Source organism: Temnothorax americanus, unplaced genomic scaffold (assembly GCF_048541705.1).
Source record: "Temnothorax americanus isolate GAGA-0224 unplaced genomic scaffold, ASM4854170v1 Scaffold96, whole genome shotgun sequence".
NCBI lineage: Eukaryota > Metazoa > Arthropoda > Insecta > Hymenoptera > Formicidae > Temnothorax > Temnothorax americanus.
Window position 1 is genome coordinate 189,536 of NW_027509819.1, and position 26,557 is coordinate 216,092.

Sequence of the window (26,557 nt, forward strand, 5' to 3'; positions counted from 1 at the left end):
TTCAAATCCTTCAAATTTTAAATATGTGTATAATTTTTTGTTACCGATTTTTTGGAAACCGGTTTTTCTAATTTTTTCAATGTTTCAGGAAATAATTGACCGAATCTCGAAGAATTGTATATGAAGTGAGGGTAGAATTTTTCGGGGATTGCCATGATGTGTATAATTTTTTGTTACCAATTTTTTTGGAAACCGGTTCTAAATGACCAAATCTCAAAGAATTGTATATAAAAACAGGAAGGAAAAGAAAGAGGGGGAGAGGGAGAGAGAGAGAGGGAGCGAGAGGGAGAGAGGAGTAAAAGGATAGAGGGAGAGAGGAAGAGAGGGAAAAAGAGAGAGAAAGAGAAAAAGAGAAAAAGAGGGGAGAGGGAGAGAGAGATTATTTGCGTGTTTTACTACATATGTCCTCCGGGGCGAAGTCCGGGTAACCAGCTAGTTCTTTCATAAAGGTCGATTCAGACACAGCCGTGCCGTACCGTATCCATACCGTGCACGGACAGAAACATTAGACAAGGATTCCTATTGTCTTCATCCTTGTCTAATGTTTCTGTCCGTGTACGGTACGGATACGGTATGGGTAATAATAGTAATATTTATTAGACAAGGATGGAGACAATAGGAATCCTTGTCTAACGTTTCTGTCCGTGTACGGTACGGATACGGTACGGGTACGGCACGGCTGTGTCTAAATCGACCTTAATTCTTCATATCATGCTTATATTACCATATTTCGTTTATATGTGTTACAGTGCGTGTTACAAAGAGCTGGAAACTGGAGATTTAATGCTTTCACTTTGGAAACAGTCACAGGTGGTAAGTATATGTGAAATTGGAACAATCCCGTTTACCTATAAAACGATTACCAACAGTATATTGTTTGCACACACGCTTATTGCGCACAAGCATATTATACACGGTCATATTGCATACTTATAAGTTGCACATACGATTATATTGCATACAAACATATTGCATACACAACTATATTGTACACATAAAATAGTAAAACATTATAACACTTTCATACGCATATCATGATCGCGACTACATTAATAATTAAATAATTATTTCATCTTTATTATATTTTATATTTATAGTTTAAGCTTTTTTGAGCCCGCGCCAATTTGTTTTCAAAAAAAAGATTTTTTTTAGATGATGTTGTATGAGGGCCCTTTGTCCCCGGGCTCAGCCACTTCCCAAAACCCTATACGGTCTAAGTTAGAGTATCATAAGATAATATACTAAATTTGGTTATATTCTAATTTGAAAACTGTGAGAGTAGAATAATAATATCACAAATTAAATTGGTCATCAAATTCTAAACGCAACTGATGCTAATAAACATTCTTTCCCAGCAGACCTTTTTCCCTCACTTTGACCCCTTCCCAAAACCCTCTACGACTAATTTATTAAACAGTAGACGATGTTTTTCTTTCAATAGTAATATTTACCCCTAAGAAAATTTTTTTTTAAAAGAGACCTTTTTTTAGACAATTTTGTATGAGAGCTCCTTTTTTATTTTTTTTTTATTTTTATTTTTTTATATTAATTTATTCTTCATCGACACCATCCCCGAAAAATTAGACAAATTTTGGTACCGGTTTCCAGAAAATCGGTCCATTAATGAATGAGTAGTTCGCAATCAGCAGACAGACATTAGAAAAATTTTCGAATCAGTTTTCCAAAAAATCGGTAATTATGCGTTCTCAAAATACGTCTACGGTCTAATAAGTTGGAGTATCATGAGATAGTATACCAAATTTGGTTGTTCTAATTTGAAAACTGCACATTTGCATAGCGGACAAACATACATACATACATACATACATTCATTTATATATATATAGAGATAATCGAATAAGAATAAAAGCATATTCAATCCGAGCTTAGATTTTTTACAGCTCAATATTAATTTAACACAGTAATTAACACAGTTATTGTTGGAACAATAAATCCCTCTCTCCCCGTAATTAAATCAATTCAATTTAACCTTGTTCCAACAATTCAGTTAACATTATTCCAACAATAATTGTGTTTCAAGTCCGACTGTGATCGGCGCGCAGTTTAATAAGTTGGAATATATACGTATACATATACATACAGGGTGAGGAAAAAGTCTGGAACCGGTAATATTTTGAAAACAAGACATTTTAGGAAAAAATGTTTTATACATAAGTTATACGGCTTCAACAAATGCATCAAAAACGGTGGTACTTATTTGACCTTGAGCGTAAGTATGGAGGAGCTTTCAAGGTCAACTTTAAAATTTTTAATGGAAACCCCCACTTTTTATTTAATATACTTGTAGTTGACATCAAGAGCTTTTTAAAACACTATCAATAAACTTCTTTCGGTTGAGTACTTTTCGAGATATGAGTTGACAAAGTTCAAGTACCGCCGGCATTAGCATTATATAGCCAAGTTGTACCGCGTGGAGGTTGCACGGTCGGATTTACATCTCATTGTGTGTGTGTTGTGTGTGTGTATGTGTGTGTGTTATCAACATATCAACGGTTATTAAACTACAAAAGCTTGAAAGAGGAAAAGTCCCTGAGCATGGAGTTCAGCTGCTTATCGCCGAAGCGTCGAAGAATTGAGAAGCAGAGAATAACTGATGAAATGAGTTTAATAACCGTTGATACGTTGATATGACACACGCGCGCGCGCGCGCGCACACACACACACACACACACACACACACACACACACAATGAGGTGTAAATCCGACCGTGCAACCTCCACGCGGTACATCTTAGCTAATGCTAATGCCGGCGGTACTTGAACTTTGTCAACATATCTCGAAACAAAACAGTAACTTTCGTCGCTAGTATATAGATAATTCAAAACAAAAGTCGTTTTAGTTCGACCCAACTGGCTACATTAATATATTATTCATAAATTGCACAACGTTTCGGCCGAATTTCGACCCTTCTTAAGTGAGTTTTACGCAATCCATCCGCCAAAAACCGCATATAGAAATCAATTACGCCGCTGACGTCGTGCCCTGACTACATCATGCAAACGCAAAGCTAAAAAAGTCAACGGTTTACTAAAATAATAATCTCGCGATAGTCAAAAAGATAAAATTTATTACGTTAAAATTAGATTAAAATAAAACTAATTAAAAAGGCTTACATCTCTTATGCGTCTCAAGAAAAAATATAAGAACAGTGTCGCGTGAAAATAGAAACGTTGCAAGCCATATCTACGAACACGTGCGAACCGTGTAACAAGTCAAAGTCGTACTGAAATTATTTACACAATCAACGAATGACAAGTTGTGTTCACATGTAAAACGAACAGAACCGAAACAAAAAGTGCCAGACTAAGTGACACCAATAACACGATTGTATAGATACCTGGCAAATTTTCCGTGTCTTTTTGGAGATTAATTGTGCAGTCATACTTTTTGATAAAGAACATCTCCGAGATTTCTTATATAAAATTTTTGGTTGACGCCAATTAAAATCATGATTGTATGTAAGACGGTGCTTACTAACAACAGAATGATTATTATAAATTTTTCCTAATATCGCCTAAATATTCTTTAATGCGCGTTTCGAGGTGCCTTTTTGTTTGACCAATGTATGTATAGCATTACAATCTGCACAGTCAATTTTGTATACCAGCTCAGTCTGCTTAAGATTTGGTAGCTTATTTTTTCCTTTCTTAATAACGCAATCTAGTTTCTTCGTGATGGTGTGAAGCACCCTAAAATTGGCGTCACGCATTGTACGGCTGACATTACCACTGTGAGACCTTTAACATAAGATATAGTGATAAATTTACGAGGATCTCGGGCCACACTGTCGCTGTCAGATTCATTACAATTATCAATACGTTTCTGTAGTTCTTTAAGTCGGACAGCATTAACATATATATTTATTAATCACTCTCTTTGGGTAACAATTATTTAAAAGAATCTTTTTTATTTTGATTATATTAGAATTGTGAAAACGTGCGTCAGACAAAAGGATAGCACGGTCAACAAGATTACGTATGATATTAATTGTATATTTAAAAGGGTGGTTCGAAAATTAATTTATGTAACGTCCTGAGAAAGTGGGTTTACGAAACCAATTAGTGAGCAATACATTCCCTTCTTGCGAATCACCGTGGTGTCAAGAAAACTTAATGAACAATTATTTTCTATTTTGTATGTGAATTTTAATCTGGTGTGGTAACTGTTAAAAACATCTAGTAACTCATTAATCCCCGACTGAGGAACAATCGCGAAAATTTCATCTACGTATCTTTTAAAAAAGAGTATCTCAAAACTAAGCAGCAGCAGACAATGTGTCTCCAAGTCGTCCATGATCATGTCAGCTAAAATAGGACAAAGAGGGGACCCCATCGGACTGCCGAAGATTTACTCGTAAATCTGGCCATTAAACGTAAAACTAGTAGAGCCAAGGATCAGGTCCACAGCCCGCAAGAATTGAGGAAGGCTGAGGCTAGTTTTTGTGGAGATATGATTCCACCTCCTTTCAATAGCTCTGCTCAAAACAAGGTTTTTAGGTATATTAGTAAAAAGAGAAGTGACATCTAAAGAGATCAAAACATCATTCTCTCCCGCTCTTACGTCTCTAATCACCTCTACGAAGGACTAACCATCTTTAATAAATGAATTAGGTTTGGGGACAAATTTTTCCAAGATATTATGTAAAAAATTAGCCATATTGTGTATAGTAGACTTCCCAACGTAGAAACAATTATCCGCAGTGGTGAGCCATTTTTGTGAATCTTCGGAAGTCCGTAACAACGTGGGCGGTTCCCATAGTATGTACCTACAGTTTAATTGTTTAAAAAGTTGTTCACTAATAATGTTCATGTTAAACCAAGACTTAGCCAATTCATTAATTTTAAATGTTATTTTTCTTATGGAATCATTTTTGAGTTTTTTTTATAAGTAAAACTATCATTAAGTTAGTCAATCATCTTATTGACATATGTATTTCTGTCCATAATCACTGTAACCTGGCCCTTGTCCGCCTTGGTAACAAAAACGCATCAATATTATCCCGAAGAAATCTTTGACAAAATTTAAACTCTTGTAACCGATAAACCGATCAACGTTATTTTTATGTTTATTCGTTAGCAGAAATTTAAATAACGAGTTAGAAATACGGCTACGCGCTCAACAATCTCGTCGAAAATTTGGTAAATGTTAAATTCAAAATTTTTTATTACGTCCACAACAGAATTTATACGATCTTTCTCATCATTCTTATCAATGGGTAGAGCAAACATGTCACCAAGACTAAGAAACTTTAGTACTCTGTCTGGAATTTGTTTATTGCATGGTCAATCTTAAGCAAAGAATTAATGATTGAATTATGTGTGGCCATAACCGAATTAAATTTATTTATTAACTTTACCTGGGTTTTTTGCGGTCATATGTACGAAAAAAGTTAATATTAAACCAAAAAAAGTTATTAACTAAATGTTCAGGTAAGAGGTCGCGGAGTTGGTTCTCGACTTTTAGAACGTAAAAAACATAGGTTAACATTGGCATCATTAATTTCAAAATTGAGTAATTTTAGCTGTATGCGTTTTTTGTAAAGTGTAAACTCATGTTTAATAACCCTGTTGCTGTGTAGTTCGATGTTTAAACGCAGCCGGTGTAAGTGTGGGGGTAAGACATCAGATCTTCTACAATGGAGCAGAAATTTCAATTGCTAGTTAGCCGAGATGGTCTTAAGTTTGATCTTAATCCAAGATTTTAATAATAACGTGGTCTTAAATCCAAATTGTTTGATGACAGTATTGAAAAATCCTTCGTCACGATGAAACACCATTTCTCTGGTCCAAGGTATGTGATAAAAACATAACTCGAAAAGTACTCAACCGAAAGACGTTTATTGACGGTGTTTTCAAAAGCTCTCGATGTCAGCTACAAGAATATTAAACTGTTTTCTCCTATTATTTATAGTTTATATTTTATATTTATCTAATAATAAGAGAAATAGGACCGTTACGATATACAATCAAATTAGAATCAAAAGCCGTACGACATCCGATCCAAGCTTAGATCTTTGACAGCCTTATATTAGTTTCTGTGTATATATATATAATCCGGGGAGAAAAGGGTTTTAATTCTAACAATAACTGTGTTTCAAGTCCGACAAATAATCGGCGTGCAGTTAAATAAGTTGGAAATATATATATGTATACATACCCTTTTCTCCCCGGAATTAAATCGACTCGATTTAATTATCTAAAAACTGTAAAAAATTTATTGCGGAAAATATTACCTCAGCCAGGATTCGAACCTGGAACCTTCCTCATTCCGTTAAGGGTGTCGTACCAATTCGACTACCGAGACATGTGGTAATATTTATCGCAATAACCGGTTTTAATTTGCACTTACTAAACTCAATGCTACCCATATCTTCTGCCAGCATTGTCTTTATTTCGACTTTGTAACATTTATTTATCTATAAGGGCCGGTTGTTCCAACCTGTTGGTTTTATGTTACAGATTTAGCTTGACATTTTATTGGTCGGTTAAAATTGATTCTGATTGGTAGACTATTTGGTTCCTTTTAGTCACTAGATGACATTAGAAGTAAATTCATGCATATGCGTCTTTTTTTTTCACTGTTTCTTTGTCATCCATGACGGTTACTGATATAATAAAGACTAACGACACAATTAAGTATTAAAATAATCCAGTGTACTTTATTTCTTGCGCACCTGAACGCCTGTATAAAGTTATAGTTTTATCAGGTTATGGGCCTAGAATAAAAGGTGTCGCAGATAAAGATTAAAAAGTATCCTTTTTGGACATTTCTGCTCGAGAAAAAGTACGGAGACGGTGTGTCGCGAAGGCGTACGGAAAAATGGCGGACGTATCAAAGATCACAATTGCAAAACTGAATGGTGAGAACTATTTTACCTGGAAGTATAAAATGGAGCTACTGTTGATCAAGGAAAATCTGTGGAGCGTCCTCAATGAAGTAAAACCGGAATTAACTGCCGACGGCTCGAATAGAAATGACATAGCAAACTGGCAAAGACGGGATGACCAGGCTCGCTCGATGATAGGTTTGTTAGTAGAAGATAGCTAATTAAGCCTTATTCGGACAAAGACAACAGCAAACGCTACATAGTTAGCATTGAAGGAATATCATGAAAAGGATTCGTTGGGCAATAAAGTCAGTCTTATGCGAAAAATCTGCAGCTCCAAAATGGGTGAAGGAGACAGTATGGAAAATCATATTTCTGAACTAACAAATTTATTTCAAAGGTTAATTGATCTCGGCGAGGAACAATTGTCAGAAAGGTGGACGGTGGCAATGATCTTGAGCAGTCTACCCAGGAGCTACGATTCGTTGGTTACGGCGCTTGAAGCAAGATCGGAAGCAGATTTAACGATGTCGTTGGTAAAGTCAAAATTAATTGATGAACATAATCGTCGTAAGAAAATCGATAGCAGTAACAGCACTCAAAACGGTTTAGTTTTGAAAACAACTCAAGGTAAATTGTCTTGTTTTTTCTGTAAAAAGAATGGTTACATAAAAAAGGATTGCCATAAGTATAAGTCATGGAAAGAAAAGAAAGACAAAGAAGATAAGACAGCGCAGCAAAAACAGTAGTTAGCGATAAAGCAAATAAAGTCGAGCACAATAATGAATTTATGTTTATGGTTTCATCACACGGCTTTGGAGATTGGATCATAGATTCGGGTGCGACGAGTCACGTTACAAGCGACAAAAATTGTTTAACCTCATTTGAACATACAGACATCAGCAGTCTGAATGTGGCAAACGGCGAGAAGGTGTGTGTGCGAGGCAAGGGCACATGCAAAATCAAACTTATAAACTTGGATGGCGAGATAACATGCGCAACTGTAACTGATGTATTGTACGCACCTTAGATCAACGGAAGTCTGTTATCGATGAAAAGGTTAGTTGACAAAGGCAGTTTACAGTTAACTTTTCAAGCAAATTTTGCAAAATCAAGGATGGCAAAAGACAGATAGCAATCGCCAAAGCAAACGGAAATTTGTATAAATTGTGTCGTCCACATGAAGTTTATGCAATCAAGCATTCCATCGAACATAAATCAAATTGCATACACCACTGGCATCGAGTCTTTGGTCATCGGGATCCAGATGCAATAAAGGAAATGTATTCAAAAGGCATGGTCAACAAACTGAAGATTTACCATTGTGGAATCAAAGTCCAATGCAAAGTGCGTCTTCAAGCAAAAATGACACGCTTGCCATTTCCAAAGTGATCATCAAGCAAGTCAACGTCTGTACTCGATTTAATTCATTCAGATGTCTGCGGACCAATGCAGCGACTACCTCACCGGGCGGCAAACGATACGTGCTCACATTCATTGATGACTTCTCTAGATATACAGTTATTTATTTTCTTCGAGAAAAATCAGAGGTGGAAGTAAAAATTAAGGAGTACGTAGAAATGGTAAAAAATAAATTTTCTAAGCGGCCAAAAGTTATAAGATCGGATCGAAGAGGAGAGTACACCAGTAAAGGAGTTGCTGAATATTTAAAGAGTCAAAGTATTCAAATACAGTACACGTACAGCGCCATACACACCTCAGCAAAATGGTGTTGCTGAAAGAAAGAACCGTTCCCTTATCGAGATGGCAAGATGTATGCTCTTGGATGCAGATTTACCCTATACATTCTGGGCGGAGGCAGTAAACACGGCGAATTATCTTCAAAACCGTTTACCTACCAGAGCCATTGAAATAACACCATATCAAAAGTAGAATGGAGAAAAAGCAAAGGTAAAACATATTCAGATATTCGGCTTAAAATGTTTTGTTCATGTTCCAGAGCAAAGGCGACGAAAGTTGGACAATGTAGCAAAACCGATGATTTTCATTGGTTACGATGAAAACTCTAAAGCATACCGGTGCTATGATCCGACTCAAAGAAAAATAATTGTAAGCCGTGTGATGTTCGTTTTACAAATTTGAGAATGAGCGACCAAGGAAGTGAAGTAAAAGTGGATTTATCAGTAATTTCGAGTCAAAGAAAGGAACTTGGTACTACGGATAAAACGGACAATGATGAAGTTGAAGATGGTTTGGACCAATCATCTGAGTCAACGGTCACTCAAGAAAGTAATTCAGATGCGGAGTTTCAATCATTCATTGATAGTACGCATGACAGCAGCGAAGATGAAAAAAATTAAGGCGAAAGTAATGCAGCTCAAGCAAATGAAGAGGATCATCTTCAGGAGGAGGCACCGCAATCTACAAGAAGAGTTTCAAAGCAATCAATTAAGAGTATACCACCACAACGGCTAATGCAAGATACGGTGAAAGCTATAACTGATGAAATAAGTGATCCTAAAACATTATCTGAGGCTTTATCGAGCAAAAACAAAGCACGGTGGATTAAAGCGATGGAAGAAGAGATGGATTCACTAAAGAAGAACGAAACATGGAAACTATGCGAATTGCCAGAAGGTCGAACAGCAATCGGATGCAAGTGGATCTACAAGGTAAAAACAGATGCTAAAGGAAATACAATTCGTTTCAAGGCACGATTGGTTGCACAAGGGTTTTTCCAAAAATATGGCACTGATTACGACCAGGTCTTTGCTCCAATTGCACAGCAAGCGACATTTAGAACATTATTAGCAGTTGCTTCGAAGAAGGGGTACACTGTACGACACCTCGACTTCAAGACAGCATTTTTAAATGAAAAACTAAAAAAGAAGATATACATGAGTCAGCCACCAGGATTCTTGAGTAATGGAAATGAAAAATTAGTTTGTTTGTTGCTGAGAAGTTTGTACGGCCTGAAACAAGCAGCAAGATCTTGCAGGTATGATGAACTCAAGAAGACTTTAACTAGAGCTAATTTTACACAAAGTAACGCTAATCCATGTCTTTATGTCAAGAAGGATGAGAATGATGAACGGTGTTTTCTTATTGTTCACGTTGACGACATAATTATTACAGCAAGATCAAACAAGACTATAGACAGAATGAAGACCGGTATTAGTTTGTTTTTTTAAATTCAGGATCTAGGTGAAGCAAAAGATTATCTTGGTATTGAAATTGCCAAAGATGAATACGGAATATATCATCTATGTCAATCTAATTACATTTGGGGTGGCGGTGTGGTCTAGTGGTAGAGCGCCAGACTCGTAATCTGAGGAACCAGGTTCGAGTCCACTAGAGACATGAATCATGGAAGTTTTTTTCCGAAAAAAAACCGCGCCCCTCCATGCAAGATGCGGAGAAAACTGGGCTCCGTCTTTCGGAAGAGACGTTAAACCGTTGGTCCGAAGGAGGAAACAGTAAGGTAGTGGATGAATTGGAAGTTAGGGTTGGGTACGTCCCTTCAAAACGCCCTTTAAGGCCCCTTGGGGTATATAAAGTAAAATTCTTTATCTTCATTTAATTACATTTGAAGGGTAATAGCTGAATTTAGTCTTCAAGATACAAAAGTCTCAAGCGTCCCAATGAACGTTGGATATCTAAGGCGAGTCAAACTTCGGACAGAGATCTATTACTATCGAATAAGGATTACCAGAAACTTGTTGGATGTTTACTGTACATTTCAGTAAACACACGACCGGACATTTCAGCAAGTATATCCATTTTAGCACAAAAGGTCAGTCAACCGCACCAAGAAGATTGGAATGAATTGAAGAGAGTGCTGAAATACTTAAAAGGAACAATGCACATGAAATTGGTACTCGGAAATAGCAATGATACAAATAAATTATTGTACGGATACTCGGATGCAAACTAGACAGAGAACAGAGCAGATAGAAAGTCGAACAGTGGCTATGTTTTCTTCGTCAACGGTGGTCTAGCCAGTTGGGGATGCCGCAAACAAAGTGTGGTTGCGCTATCAACTTTGGAGGCGGAGTTTATTGCACTGTCGGAGAACTAAGAGCGATGGTCAATTTAACTCAATAAAATGAGGAGGAGTGTTACAGATTTAGCTTGACATTTTATTGGTTGGTTAAAATTGATTCTGATTGGTAGACTATTTGGTTCCTTTTAGTCACTAGATGACATTAGAAGTAAATTCATGCATATGCTTTGTCTTTTCTTTTTCACTGTTTCTTTGTCATCCATGACGGTTACTGATATAATAAAGACTAACGACACAACTAAGTATTAATAATCCAGTGTATTTTATTTCTTGCGCACCTGAACGCCTGTATAAAGTTATAGTTTTATTAAACTAATAGTTAAATCATATGTCTATCTTTGTCTAATATAAAGGACAAATATGTATACATAAACAAAGACATATATTTATACATATAACTTAACTATTAGTTAGTTTACCAACAGGTTGGAACAACTGGCTTTAAGACTTTTTCAGTTCTTAGAAAAAAACTTTTGTTGTTTGTCATATTTGACGAGCTTCCCGAGTCAACTATCCAAGTATCTTCCCCTACATCTCACTTGCAGAAAGTGCAATTTTTTTAGCATCTTTATTCTTATTTTGCTTCTTGTTCTTGAAATAACAATATTTTTCCATATGATTGTTCTTCTTACATTACACCCCCTTTCGCTAGAATTAGCTTTTTCATTACAATATTTTACAATATGTCCATTTTTATTGCATTTAAAACAACGTACTTGCTTCTTATCTTTTGATGTAAGCTTTTTTGCAGAACTTCACCAAATGACCAATTTTATTACATTTGTTGCATTTCTTTTGAATTACTTTGAAAGCCACAGCATTCTCTTCTTCCTTCGGATGAAATCGTAATTAACTCTTCCCGATGAATCTCGCTGTCAGATTTCACTGGTCAACAACAAAAGTACTTTGGAAACGAAATCAGCTAATCTTTACTAACTTGGGATCGCTAAATCCAAATATGTTAGTGAAAATTTTTAATTAGCTCTAGATTTGATAATATAGGAGATTGAAATCTCCAAAAACCACTTTTTTGTCTATTTTTGGTCAACTGTAACTTTTCAACAAAACATGATATAAGTGATTCGAAAACGTCTCAAAAGAAAGCTTATATCTTTTACTATACCAAGAAAAAATTTAAATTTTTGCTAATATAATATTTGCATTCCTGGAATAATTTAGCAGAGGTTTGTGCGTATACTTGTAGATTCAAATATGAGTAAAATACACAAAGGGATAAAACGTAATCGTTAATTTGTATCTAAATAATTGCCATATATATATATATATATATATATATATATATATATATATATATAATGTTATGTTTAATTTCCAGGTCGTTCGCTGCCAGTATTATGTGTCCATCTTTTCCATTGGTATGGACTTTTTCAACACTTTAGTTTGGATGTCGTAACAGTTTGGAAGCTATTCAGTAAGCATATACTTTGAAATTTTTTAAGTTCGGCAATTTTTTAATTTTTCCTGTAATTTTTGTGCTAATTAATTTGGAAGAAGCATACGATAAATAAAAAATGTATAAAAGTATTATGCATTTATAAAGATACAACACAAAATCGTAAACGTCATTATCACATATTTTCATATTTTTCAATCAATTTTTGCTTCCTCATAGAAGAAGCTTTGTGATGGTGAAAAAAATTGTTTTCGAGATTTTAAAGGAAATAAATTTGGAATGTTCTAAAACTGAAATGTCGAGAAATCATATTAGTAGAAAATGTCCGGATGTGTGTGTGTGTGTGCATGTGTGTGCGTGCCAAATTTTGTCACGACTTTTTGCACTCCCGGACCGCTCCGGGACGTGAGCCGGATCAAAAGGACTTAGGAGAGCGGGATGGATGGCCTCTCCAGTGATTTCCTCGCACCTCCGATACTCCACGAAATGTTCCGAATGTTAGACGCGTACCTTCGCGTCCACGAGATCGCGAAAACCCAAACGAGACGCGAAACGAAGTGTGGAGGTGCGTGGAATCGGCTAGCTTGACCTAATCACGGGCGGGGTTAATGAAGGGCGGCGCGGCACTCGGCGGGGTGACACGTCAAGTTCATACTCAGTCAGATAACAAAGAGTATAATATTTATTGAGTACTGGTTGTCGAGATTTTAAAGGAAATAAATTTGGAATGTTCTAAAACTGAAATGTCGAGAAATCATATTAGTAGAAAATGTCCGGATGTGTGTGTGTGTGTGCATGTGTGTGTGTGCGTGCGTGCGTGCGTGCGTGCGCGCGTGCGTGCGTGCGTGCGTGCGTGCGTGCGTGCGTGCGTGCGTGCGCGCGTGCGTGCGTGCGTGCGTGCGTGCGTGCGTGCGTGCGTGCGTGCGTGCGTGCGTGCGTGCGTGCGTGCGTGCGTGCGTGCGTGCGTGCGTGCGTGCGTGCGTGCGTGCGTGCGTGCGTGCGTGCGTGCGTGCGTGCGTGCGTGCGTGCGTGCGTGCGTGCGTGCGTGCGTGCGTGCGTGCGTGCGTGCGTGCGTGCGTGCGTGCGTGCGTGCGTGCGTGCGTGCGTGCGTGCGTGCGTGCGTGCGTGCGTGCGTGCGTGCGTGCGTGCGTGCGTGCGTGCGTGCGTGCGTGCGTGCGTGCGTGCGTGCGTGCGTGCGTGCGTGCGTGCGTGCGTGCGTGCGTGCGTGCGTGCGTGCGTGCGTGCGTGCGTGCGTGCGTGCGTGCGTGCGTGCGTGCGTGCGTGCGTGCGTGCGTGCGTGCGTGCGTGCGTGCGTGCGTGCGTGCGTGCGTGCGTGCGTGCGTGTACACGCATCTACTTCTACAATTTTTTAGATACCCGGTTGAAGTTTCGCACACAAATAGAGTATCATAGAAAGTAAGTTCCAATTTTATTAAAATCCGTCGACCGGTATGGATTTTAAGGGGATTTTCACTTTTCAGAAAAGCGGGTTTTACGCTATAACTTTCTCAACATTTGAGATATCGATCAATTTCTAATTCTGTTATATTTTTCAGTTTTTTCTACCCTTATTTCATATATATTTTGTTAAAATTAGTTCTGGATTTGGTTGATTAGTTACCAATTTCTGTTTAAAAAAAAACAGCCAAGTTGACTGAAATTTCTATAACTCAAGAACTGATTAATTAAATTTTAAAGTATTATATATGAAATAAGGGTAGAAAAAATGAAGAATACAATAGAATTAATTGAAAATGCTAATAATAAAGAGGTTACCGATTTCTGTTTAAAAAAATCTACGTGATTGCTCTAACTTCCGCAAATTTTGAGATATCAAGCTAAATACAACACCAATCTATCTTTAATGATACTCTATTCATAAAAAAAAGTGTACAAGTAGAAACTTGCACATTGCTTCCTCATAGTTTTTAAGTGTGCAAGTAGAAACTTGTACATTGCTTTCTCATAGTTTTTAAGTGTGCAAGTGGAAACTTGTACATTGCTTTCTTATAGTTTTTAAGTGTGCAAGTAGAATAGTTATTTGTGTAACAAGTGCGGGAAGTTGAAAATTAGACACCTTCAAGTCTCTCTTCAGAGACTGTGCGGGAATGAGATATTACCGCATTGTTTCGAGTGGTGTGTGGAATTGGCTATTTGTCGCACAAAAAACACGCGCGTAATGGGCCACTTTCCACGCACGTGTGATATAACTAATTATCTTTACGAACCCCCCTAATGACCTTCTCTTTTACAAATATTGCAAAGAACACTCTCCTGAATAACTTTTAAAAGGTTTTAGCCATCGCTTATTGTTTATTAAAAAGTTATGAACAAATATAACTGACAATGAGAACCTAATAGTTTGTGTCAGTACTAAAAAAAAAATTCCTGTAAAATTCGTAATTTATTGCATATCCCCGTAGGGTTCGCAATCTATTATCCTTTCAATACTTCTCCTCTCACTTTAACCCTTTGGACCAACGGCTTAACGTCTCTTTCCGAAAGACGGAGCCCAGTTTGCTCCGCACAAGAGCCTATCTTGCACGGAGGGGCGCAGCTATCGGAAAAACATTCCATGTTTACATGGCTCTAGTGGACTCGAACCTGGTTCCTCAGATTACGAGTCTGGCGCTCTACCACTAGACCACACTGCCGCCCCTGTTTGTGTCAGTACTAAAGAAAGTATTTTGTTGATATGTGTGTATAGACAGTACACATGTAGGCGGCGGAGGGGCGGTAGCAGACAGGGGTGGGTAGGGGTGGACCTGGAACCTTGTTTCGCCTGAAAAATTGAAAACCCGAACCGTACAATGATAGACCTTTCGTTCTGTAAGCAGAGATGAGGTGGGATGGGATAGGGTGAACCTCGCTTCGCGTGGATGGTTCTCTAGACAGCATTGTACTTTTCACGCAAAGCGAGATTCACCTCATCCCACCCCACCCCTCCTCATAGGGCGAAGCGAGGTATATCATTATACAATTCGGGTTTTCACCTTTCCACGCGTACCCCTACCAACCCCTGCTTGTGACGGAGGAGCGGTAGCTTCTCTCCCGCCTATATGAGTACAGTCTATACACATATATCACCAAATTACTTCCCTTAGAGCACTGACACTATTATATTTCTTAAACTTTTTTGTTCATAACTTTTTAATAAACAACAAGCGACGACTAAAACCTTCTGAAGGTTACTCAGGAGGATACTTCTATAATATAATGTATATGTGAAGGAGAATTAGGTCATTAAGAGGGGGTTTATAAAGGTATAAAATATTTACCAGATGTTCCAATCAGTAAGAAAATTCAATGCTACAGATATGATAAATTTAATTAAGTGCAAGGCAATTTGAGTATCTCCTGTAATAAAATACGTAAATAAAAGTTAAAAAACCAACAAAAAAATTAAAGAACGTGTAAACTATTATTGTTAGACGTCAATGCTATCGTGCGAGTTGCCTACATAACAGGTGATTCGAATGAGGACGCACAGCTCCTCAAGAATGCGTTGGAGGACACAGGTTCCTGAACATAAATTGATTCTTTCGGTGATATCTAGCAACCCCTAAAGTTTATCCTATACCTTTTGAAACACTGTATATACAGGGTTTGGCAAAAGTATGGCAAATAAATTTTACAAAAACTATACATTTTCGAAAAAATGTTTTAGATGTGTAGGGTTTCAAGTAACGCATTATACGTAGCAATATGAGTATGACTTTGAAGAGTGTTGCCAAAGTTACGTAAGATCACCTTGAAATTTTTTAACAAAAACTCCAATTTTTTATTACATATTCTTGTAGCTTATCTTGAGAGCTTTTCCAAACACTATAACAAAGTATTTTTTTATGAAATACTTTTCAAGTTATGGAGTTTAAAAGTTACAGTATCGCTGGCATCAGCATTATACAAGGTATACCGCAAAAAGGTTGCACGGTCGGATTTACACCTCTGGTGCGTGCGTGCGTGTGCGTGTGCGTGTACATATATGTATGTTTGAAAGTGTGGGTGTGGATGGTTGGTGATTGGTTGCGGAACAAATAAAGACTGAGGACGGTCACTCCTTTTCTTTTTAATGACTAAAAATCCTCTGCTCCGCGTTTCCCCCCTCCCCTCGAAAATGTATAATTTTCGTAAAATTTAAGGGTTGTCATACTTTTACCAAAACCAGTACATATAAGTATATTTGTACTGTTAGTTATAAGTGCGACTCCTCGCAATCCGTTAGACGATCGCCGCATCATACAACATGTTCCACGAAGTCTTTCAGATGATTTGACCTGCGTTCTATGTTTTACTCTATAACGACAATGTGTTTTGAACAATCAGTTATAAAACGATAAATTGGTGGACCTGCTTATCATATCTTATGTTATTCCTTGCAAGTTTTGGGACCATTTGTTCTAGTTAAGAATGACCGAACTGTAGGGCACGCGGCGGAACATAATAAATGCGGTGATTGGTTGATGGTGATGACTGATCTCGGTAATGACTCGAGATGGAGTGTGAGTGCGGGAGAGTGTAAGTGTGAGTCGTGAAAGCGGGCGAGGGAGAGTTGTATTAGACTGCGAGTAATAAAGAGCTAACGGGGTATATCATAGAGTACTCTGGATTCTTACACTGTAGTTGCGCCTGACGCTCACGAAGACATAGAAATACTACAATATTAAATGTGCATATAGATTTTTTGGCCACGTTTAAATGTTTCGGGATATATAAAGATACTGTGCAGCAGCTCATTACTAAAACGTGGCTGATAAAAGGAGGACAGTGGACGTCGACCAAAATTGCAACAACATTCCAGTTCTATGATAATTAATGTGATATCAGGTATAACTTTACAGTTACTAAATGCCGAGACCAATCGGGATACACAAAAAATCTGTACTTCTTTTTCTATCGGTCTCTATATACAGTCCCGGTTAGATTAATCAAGATAGAAATCGAACCAAAAACGCCTGGATATAAAAAATACTCTATTCTTTTATATCGATTGTTAATAGCATCTCTGCTTGATTACTCGCATTGAATGTATTGAATAGTACAAAACGGTAAACTTTTATACTCATTTGCATAGATCAGCAAAATTCAAGTTTTCCTAAAATTTTCCCAATATTGAGATGGCCCAATAACTGGCGCGTCCCGAAATGTACTAACTATAAAGGTTGTAATGAATTTATGCCAGTTTTATTTAGGAGCTGTCAGTCATATATATCTGAAATAAACCTAAAAATAAGGCAAATCCTAATTAAATATTTATTTTCTAAATCTAGTAAAACTACATTAAAAAATAATAATAATTAACTCATTTATAGGAAATTATAAAGAATCAAATCCAGGTCAATACTATAAATCAGAAATGTGTAACAGAAGTTCGTACGATAACACAATTTAGTATACATACATTTACAAAATATGGTCTGTAATACAATATTTCTCTATTTTTTTTAACTTTTTATTTTAAATATTTTATATTTGAAATATTTTGTTCAAAATATTCTTTAGTTGATACTAGTTTTGATCTTTATTAAAATCCTTCTCAGTCAAATATAAACTGCTTGACTGAAATTAGAATTCATATATCAATATCATTGATTGTGACAACAAGAACAGGAGAAAAGGGTAAAAATTAATATATAAATTGAAGAATATTTGAAATATATAGGGTAAGTCGGGAGAAGATGCCAATAGGTCAAAGATGCCACTTTGTTATATAATATTTCATTTATTATCCGATAGATGATAATATTTTCTAGTCGTTAACGTGAGATTTTTCATACAATGAGTAACATTACATGTAGGCTTCCCCAATTTTATCGTGTTAAATCCGAAAAATCTGAGAAGATCTGTTCAAATCAAGTGGTGAATAGGCTTCTTATAATAGTGTACACTTTTTTTAAGATTATTTGCTAATTTCTTTTCATTAAAAGTGGATTTATTTAACATATTTTTTTGAAACCATATGAAATGGCTGTCTATTGACCCGAATATAGCCATTTCTTCTATGATGTCAATGTGTAAAGAATCAGAGGTAGTATCTTCTCCTCATCGTCATTGAAGTAAAATGCCACTTTAGGAAAAACATCATTAATGTGACAGACTATTTACATGAATACTGACGTACAATTTTTGTATTCTTATATTAGAGAGACTAACTTGATACCCGTGCTTCGCTACAGCAATACATATTTTACCATTTTTCACTCCCTTAGAGGTCGAGTTTCTAAAAATTTCTTCTTAATGGGTGCTCACGTCATGGAAGGAATGTACTCCTCGAATTTCATGTTTCTAGGTTTAGGGATTTGGGCTGGATGTTGATGAGTCCGTCAGTCAGGACATTTGTTTATATATATATAGATTTTAGTTTTTTTAAATATCGTGAATGCTACAATATTCCGATAAATGTATATCTAAAACAAAAGTATTAATTTTTTTTGAAATTGTGTTTACTAATTATTAATCGTTAAACAAGTTTATTGTTTAAACTAAATAACTATATTTTTGTATACGTATTACACTTCATTTATTGAGTGCTGAATGTCACTCACACATACACAGTACCAGTGTCTTCCTCCATTACCCCTGAATAAGATGCCACCTGTAAATAAAAGCATAAGGGTATAATACCAGTTTTGCAGGGAAACATATAATCAAATTACAATATTTTAATGATAATTTTTAGGGTGGCTATTTTTAGCACTGCTATGTGAAAGCTTAAGTATCATTTTGTAAGAATTTCGAAGTGGTTGTAACTATTGGTTTCTTCATATTTCTTTAATATTTCTTAACTATGGGGGGCATCTTTCCCCGACTTACCCTAAATTCAATTACAAATTTATTATAAGAACAAATAAAAAATATAATTACATTATTGCAAGAATAGCTTATAAACTCATATTGGCCCAGATTTGATTTATTTTAGATTTTTTATAAATAAGTTAATAATTATTTATTCTATTTATTTATTCTACATTAATTTATAATGTAAAATAGTAGTGGGCACAAAAGAATTTGCTTGATAGCAGGTAGTGTTGTTAAAAATTAAAAAGTTGATAATAAAGTATATAAACATAATAATAAATACATTTTTTATAGTATTTTAAAGTTTGTTGAAAATATTTCTGTTATAAATGGAATTTTGCTTTTAAATCTTTTCAAGAAGTAGGCGGGTAGCTCGATCATCTTATTTAAAATAAAATTTTTTTAGTTTTTAAAATAAATGTATATTTCTTCTTATTATATAACTCAATTCTTCTTATTATTTTGCATGTTTATTTATTTGATTATGAAATCATCAAAAATAATTATTTTAGTCGTGCTAAGACAAAGAAACGTACGCGAATAATATTATTAGGCTACCAAATCCAGTCCTAATCCGAATTGGCGTTTCCTCTAAATTGTATATTATAGCGGTCGTGTTTCACTTAAAAGGATAAAGAATTTTACTTTATATACCCCAAGGGCGTTTTGAAGGGACGTACCCAACCCTAACCTCTAATTCATCCACTACCTTACTGTTTCCTCCTTTGGACCAACGGTTTAACGTCTCTTCCGAAAGACGGAGCCCAGTTTTCTCCGCATCTTGCATAGAGGGGCGCGGTATTTTCGGAAAAAAACTTTTCTATGATTCATGAATCATAGAATATGGCTCTAGTGGACTCGAACCGGCGCTCTACCACTAGACCACACCGCCGCCCGTGTTTCACTTATTATTATAATTATTTTGAGATATATTTTGCGTTTTAGTCCAATGTTCTAATAAAAGTATGAAATCCGCATTAGAAATACTTTATAAAGCATTCATTTTCTGATAATTTTACTTAAATACTTCATATTTAGATTAATGAAAGAAAAATTAAAATTGACATAAAAAATGCATAATGTATGTTGTATTTACAGAATAAATGTAACTGCTTATTGCATTGTGTACGTTGATAAAATTAGATGCAAAAAATTATAAATGTATTCTTTTTATTTCATTATATTCCATTTATCTGACGAAAAATATCTACAAAATATTTCATAGCTGTACTTAATAATTTTCGAGAAAAGAAGTTAATGCTTTGCGTAGATAATTCTAGGTATTTAATGTTTTTTTTTTACATATATCAAGTAATGTAAACATGTTTTTTTTTTTTAAGAAATAGGGATAGGAAAAAAGAGTAGAAGAAAGATTTATATTATTTTGATTTTATTACACACATATAGAAAAATATAGGAAAAATTAAATAGTATAGAATATAAAAAATAAGAAAGTAAAAATAAATAAAATTTTTTAAAAAATCGCCAATCTGAATATTATGATCAAATAATTCATGTATATGTATATTTAATTGAAGCTTTTATCGAGGAGGGTTATCACAGTACAAATCCTTACCACAACAGTATACATGCTACGGATGTCACTCAGGCAATGCATTGCTTTCTTCAAGAAAAAAAGGTAACTATATATTTATTTTGCAGTTTTATAGATAAATGTAGAATTTTCAATTATTTAGACGGCATGTAATAACTTTAATTTATTTTCTCAACGAAAAAGAATGACCGAGTTATAAATTTGCAGATTAAAACGCATCTAACGAATTTAGAAATTATGGCTTCTTTGATAGCGGCTGTAACGCATGACTTAGATCATCCGGGTGTCAATCAACCGTTTTTGGTCGCAACGAGTAATCATTTAGCTGCGCTTTATCAGGTAGGAACATCTCTGTTAAATTATTGATTAAATAATTGAAAAATTAAACATGATAATCGAATAACTTTCATTATATTACAACCATTTTATTTATTTGAATATATTCAGTTATATGTATTATTGAATGCACAAATTATAAAAATTCAGAAAAGACTTTAACATTGCCGAATAGATCAAGAATACATCAATTAGATCTTTTTTAAATATCTCATAAAATACAGGTTTGTGTGTGTGTGTGTGTGTGTATATATAGCAGGGTTGGGAAGTAACGCGTTACCGTTACAAGTTACTTTTTTCCAGTAACGATTTGCGGTAACGGCGTTATTTCTCTCGGTAATAACTGTAATGGTAACGCAGTTACATTTTTTGGGTAACAAATCGAACAGTTACTTTAATCGTTACTTTAAACCGAGTCTACAAGATCTATTAAATATCAGGATCGAAAGAAAGTCCCCCCAATGAGCGATAAAGTACCCGATAATAATGATGATTTTTTCCTTTTAATCGAGGAACAAAGCCGTTTTGACCCAAACTAGAGGAATTTCAACAATTTTTAAAATCTAAACTTTGTAATGTCGAAATGACTATCCAAATATTAAAAAACTTTATTAAATGCAACACACTTCCAGGTAGTGCTTCGGTAGAGCGCTTATTCAGCGTTGGAAGTTCCGTAATAACACAACAAAAAAGATGTCTTCACGACAATACGATGAAGCATATATCTATTAAAGGCTATTAATAAAGCTGATCTACGATCAGTACCTAAAAGTTAATAAAGAATTTTGGTCAAATAACGAGTTTGTTTTTATTTAACAAAAACCATTAAAATCGTAACTTTTTATTTTTAACTTATCTTTCATAAATAGATGATATATGGTTGGACTTTTTAAAGAACTCTGCACACAGTTCTTATGGAAATTTTGAATTTTGGTAAAATTGGCTGAAACTTTGGAAGTAGATAGTTTATATGATGCTGATCAAAAGTCACAATGAGCAAGATTTAAAATAATCTGCAATTGTTTAAGCGCTATGAGCTTTCAAAAGTCAAAATAAGATGTTATTTCAGTATACTATTTTAAACTATAGATTTAGTTTTCAACCTATGTTTACTAATTGTCACATTTTTTTACTCACAAGGAGAGGGCTGGGAAACGGATTTTAACTAAACTTATTCCTGTAATAGTTCTTTACTATAGTAGTAAAACATAGTGAAGCACTAGCGCGCAACGCTCAGCCGTTTTCGAGAAAAACACCCTTGAAAAATAGGCGACAAAGTATATACCGGTTTGCGAACGCAAATTTTTGTCGAAGCGGCGTAACAAGGCAACTAAGGCGCTTGACTAGTTAAATTTAAACACAATTTCTTTATTTAAATAAATTTAATAATTCTATAACAAGAAATAAAAAATTAAATAAAAGGAAACGCTTACCTCACCTATAAAAAATGTTTGTAATTAACTTTCATATTATAATAACTATTATTATCGAATAATAGTTATTACTCGCTGCGTGAAATGTTATAAATGAAGGTAATGATTAAATTGCAGCACGTTTGATAAAACACGTACGTTACTATTTTTAATATTATTTAATAAATAGACAAGAAAACGTATAAATATATATATGTAATGTTATTACATAAAATCGTTTCTTTCTGGAAGGCTTTTAATCAAACTTATTCATTATCATCACTTTCGATGCACTGTGGAGATCATTGACAATTTCTTATATGATACGTGTTTTATTATTCACACTCGTACACACGTGTACGCGGAACGAAATCTATAAGGGAAGTAATTTGCTAATATGTGTGTATAGATACCTCGATAGATACAGTACTCATGTAGGCAGGGGAGGGAGCAGGGGCTACCCTCTTTCGCAGGCAGGGGTGGGTGGAGATGGACCTCGGTTCGCGTGGAAAGTTGAAAACCCCAACCGTACAATGATAGATCTCATTTCGCCTTAGAAGCAAGAATGGAGTGGGGTGGGATGGATCTCGCTTTGCGTTGAAAGTATTGTACAATGCTGTCCAGAGAACCATCCGCACGAAGCGAGGTCCACCTTACACCTTACCCCACCCCTGCTTACAAAGCAAAATGAGGTCTTAACACATATTAGCAAATTACTTCTCTTAGCATTGACACAAACTGTTATATTTTTTAAACTTTTTTGTTAATAACTTTTTAATAAACAAGCGACGTTTAAAACTTATATATATATATATATATATATATATATAAGTTTTAAACGTCGCTTGTTTATTAAAAAGTTATTAAGGAGGTTCGATGGCTTCATCGGAGGGAGTAGTGGGACGCGGGGGTTCTGGAAACAGCGCACTAGCGTTTGAAGTAGTGGGAGAGAAGAGGATTGCTCTGATTGGTCGCCGCGTGCGTATAATGCGTGCTGCTGTTCACGTCGTTCACGATCGTGGCAGTCTAGCAGACGAAAAATCAAGCAATTTATGCTTTAATAATTAATTTTTCTACGAAATGTGCGGTAACCTTCCCCTTTCTTTCGCTCATTTATTTGTAAATTATTAAGTTACATGTGCATATTTTTCTTCCTTATCATTTGCATTTTTTCTTGCACTTATTTCATTCTTAAGGTATATGCAATATATCATTTCCCATAAAAACCTATGTTAAAAATGCAGCCAATTCATGAAATTTTAATATGTTGTTTTGGAATGCAAAATAAAATTATGTGAATTTTTGGGGAATTTTTTACCGTCCCGTTTTGAAAAAAATCTAATCCAAAAATTGTATTTTTTAAGTTTTTGGAGTAGATTTTTTTCAAAACGGGACGGTGAAAAATTCCTAAAAAATTCACATAATTTTATTTTGCATTCCAGAACAACATATTAAAATTTCATGAAACTCTCTGCATTTTGTTGTAGCCATTGAACCTCCTTAACTAGTATAAGTTATTAAAGTTATTATATATATATATATATATATATATATATATATGTATATGTATATATACCTATATCATAAAAGTTCTAGCTTTGAAGATATTTCTGCGTACAAAATGTAAATTCATATAAGTCAAAAAATATTTTCGGAAATCTGACAATCTCTTGAGAGTTATAGTAGCCACTCGAAGAGTTCTTTCGATTATCCTTAACAATTAGTCTAGGATCCGGCCGCGTGATTTATACGTTTATCTGTTATTTTATCGAAATGCGATTTTAATGGAAGATTTATACATATCAGGTCATACATCGCGGCCGGTGTGCCTAGCAAAATCTTGCCGCAAGTACCCTTAATTAGAGCTGTTTTAATTAAATTTTTTTAGACAACTTCGTTCATTTGTTTGCAAAGTAAATGAAGCGTCATCTGTAAGAGAGTGATTTAAAGAACTTGAAAAAAATAAGTTACCACTTCTCAGTCTGCCGCAACCTCCTGGCAGCCAGATGCAAAAAGGTCTTTTTTCGTTAATTATCAACGTTCATCGTGTATCGAGACAATTTTTACACAAATTGAAGCTAAATTTTTCCTCTACACGATGCAATATAGTTGCCTGCGTAAAAGCTGCCGCAAATGGTGGGTTGCCAGCATTTGAATAATCCGCTCTTGCCTGCGCGAGCTCTTCAATCTTACAATGTGTTACAATAGAATAATCACAGCAATTTCCTTGAATTTTTTTAATATTTGTTCCTAAACAAGTTTTCAAAAATTCCTTTTATAAATAAATTTCGCCGCTCATTCGTCTTCCGACTCGTCTGAACTCGCAACATCATACTCCAAATCATCAGAATTATTATTCGCGTTTTCAGAACTTTCATTCATCGACATGCGCAATTTTTATAAATTCGATGTGAGGCAAAATGCTACAGATCCGTGTTGTATTAAATTACGCGCTGAAGATTGCGGTTGGTTATTGGATGGTTTTTTGAAACCAACGTGATTCGTTGGGGACGCCATTGAAAGTCGAAGATGTATTTGCGCGTGTCGATGAATGAAAGATCTGAAAACGCGAATGATAATTCTGATGATTTGGAGTATGATGTTGCGAGTTCAGACGAGTCGGAAGACGAATGAGCGGCGGAATTTATTTATAAAAGGAATTTTTAAAAATTTGTTTAGGAACAAATATTAAAAAAATTCAAGGAAATTGCTGTGATTATTCTATTGTAACACATTGTAAGATTGAAGAGCTCGCGCAGGCGAGAGCGGATTATTCAAATGCTGGCAACCCACCATTTGCGGCAGCTTTTACGCAGGCAACTATATTGCATCGTGTAGAGGAAAAATTTAGCTTCAATTTGTGTAAAAATTGTCTCGATACACGATGAACGTTGATAATTAACGAAAAAAGACCTTTTTGCATCTGATGGCTGCCAGGAGGTTGCGGCAGACTGAAAAGTGGCAACCTATTTTTTTTTCAAGTTCTTTAAATCACTCTCTTTCAGATGACGCTTCATTTACTTCGCAAACAAATGAACGAAGTTGTCTAAAAAAATTTAATTAAAACAGCTCTAATTGAGGGTACTTGCAGCAAGATTTTGCTAGGCACACCAGCCGCGATGTATGACCTGATATGTATAAATCTTCCATTAAAATCGCATTTCGATAAAATAACAGATAAACGTATAAATCACGCGGCCAGATCCCGTACCAAATAGACGTTCTAAAATTAAAAACAAGAAAGTTACAGCCTTTGAAGTTATGGAATTGTGAATTGACCTTATCCCATTCCGTCATGATGCTTTTACCGCTTTAATCAATGGAACTCTTTCTAAAATCGAATGCGGAATGAGCTTTACAGTTCTTCAGGGATAACCAAAATTCTGCTTATTTTTCTCAAATTTTGAAAAAGTGGGGTTAACTTTACAGAGGGGATGTATTTATAATTTTATGAAAATTATAAAGCAACACATGCCTCTCTCTTAAAGTTTTATGCTAACAACTTACTAACAACTTATTTCAAAAAGAATCAAATCAATTCCTACAGTTTTGACATGTCGAACATCATAGCTTAAGGATGTATGTGTGACATCTCAAAGCATTACCAAAAATCTAAAAATTTCATAGATTGTTCTATTATTACGTCTAAGTATCTGTGTAAAATTTCAGCACAATTCTCTTACTGGTTTAAAAGTTATTGTAATTAAGGATGTATTGGATGTATTTCAAATATATTTGTCAAGTGCTGTAAATTGTTTCTAAATTAAATTTAAAATACTATGTAAAATTTTGAAGTTATTTAAGAGTTATCTAAGTTTGAAGTTGATAAAATTAACATTATCCCTTATAGAGAATCGACACTTTGCTGTAAATATAAATAAAATATAAATAAACCATTAAGATATTTCTTAAACTTTTCTTATGTGTAAAACATACATTATTGATATTGTATTTAAAATTTCAAAATTTTTTGCCACAAAAAAATTTTTTTAATTGTTTAAACAATACTAATTATTTAAATAACAAAAAATCATACTCGAACTGTTAACGGTAATCCCTTCTAATATATAAAAAATTTTGAGTTGTTTGACATACATGGAAAGTTTTCAATCAAGAAAACAAAATTATACTACATATAGCTATAAGTAAAACATCCTTAACGTGAATCGA

General features: G+C 35.1%; 1 protein-coding gene and 1 long non-coding RNA gene across 15 annotated transcripts in view; one reads left to right on the plus strand and one right to left on the minus strand.

Moving 5' to 3' along the window:
* The window catches only part of LOC143908473 (uncharacterized), a 191,786-nt gene that overhangs the window by 132,583 nt on the left and 32,646 nt on the right, over positions 1-26,557 (minus strand). The window lies entirely within an intron of this gene.
* LOC143908466 (uncharacterized) overlaps positions 1-26,557 on the plus strand; it is a 177,572-nt gene that overhangs the window by 123,655 nt on the left and 27,360 nt on the right. For 12 of the 13 annotated variants that reach the window (XM_077426135.1, XM_077426136.1, XM_077426138.1 and 9 more), the window contains 4 exons: positions 750-813; positions 12,209-12,304; positions 20,623-20,723; positions 20,847-20,978. In XM_077426135.1, coding sequence (XP_077282261.1) covers positions 750-813; positions 12,209-12,304; positions 20,623-20,723; positions 20,847-20,978 — 393 coding nt within the window. Of the gene's footprint in view, positions 1-749; positions 814-12,208; positions 12,305-15,045; positions 17,114-20,622; positions 20,724-20,846; positions 20,979-26,557 lie in introns of those variants that run through there. The other variant, XM_077426144.1, reaches the window with a different exon arrangement.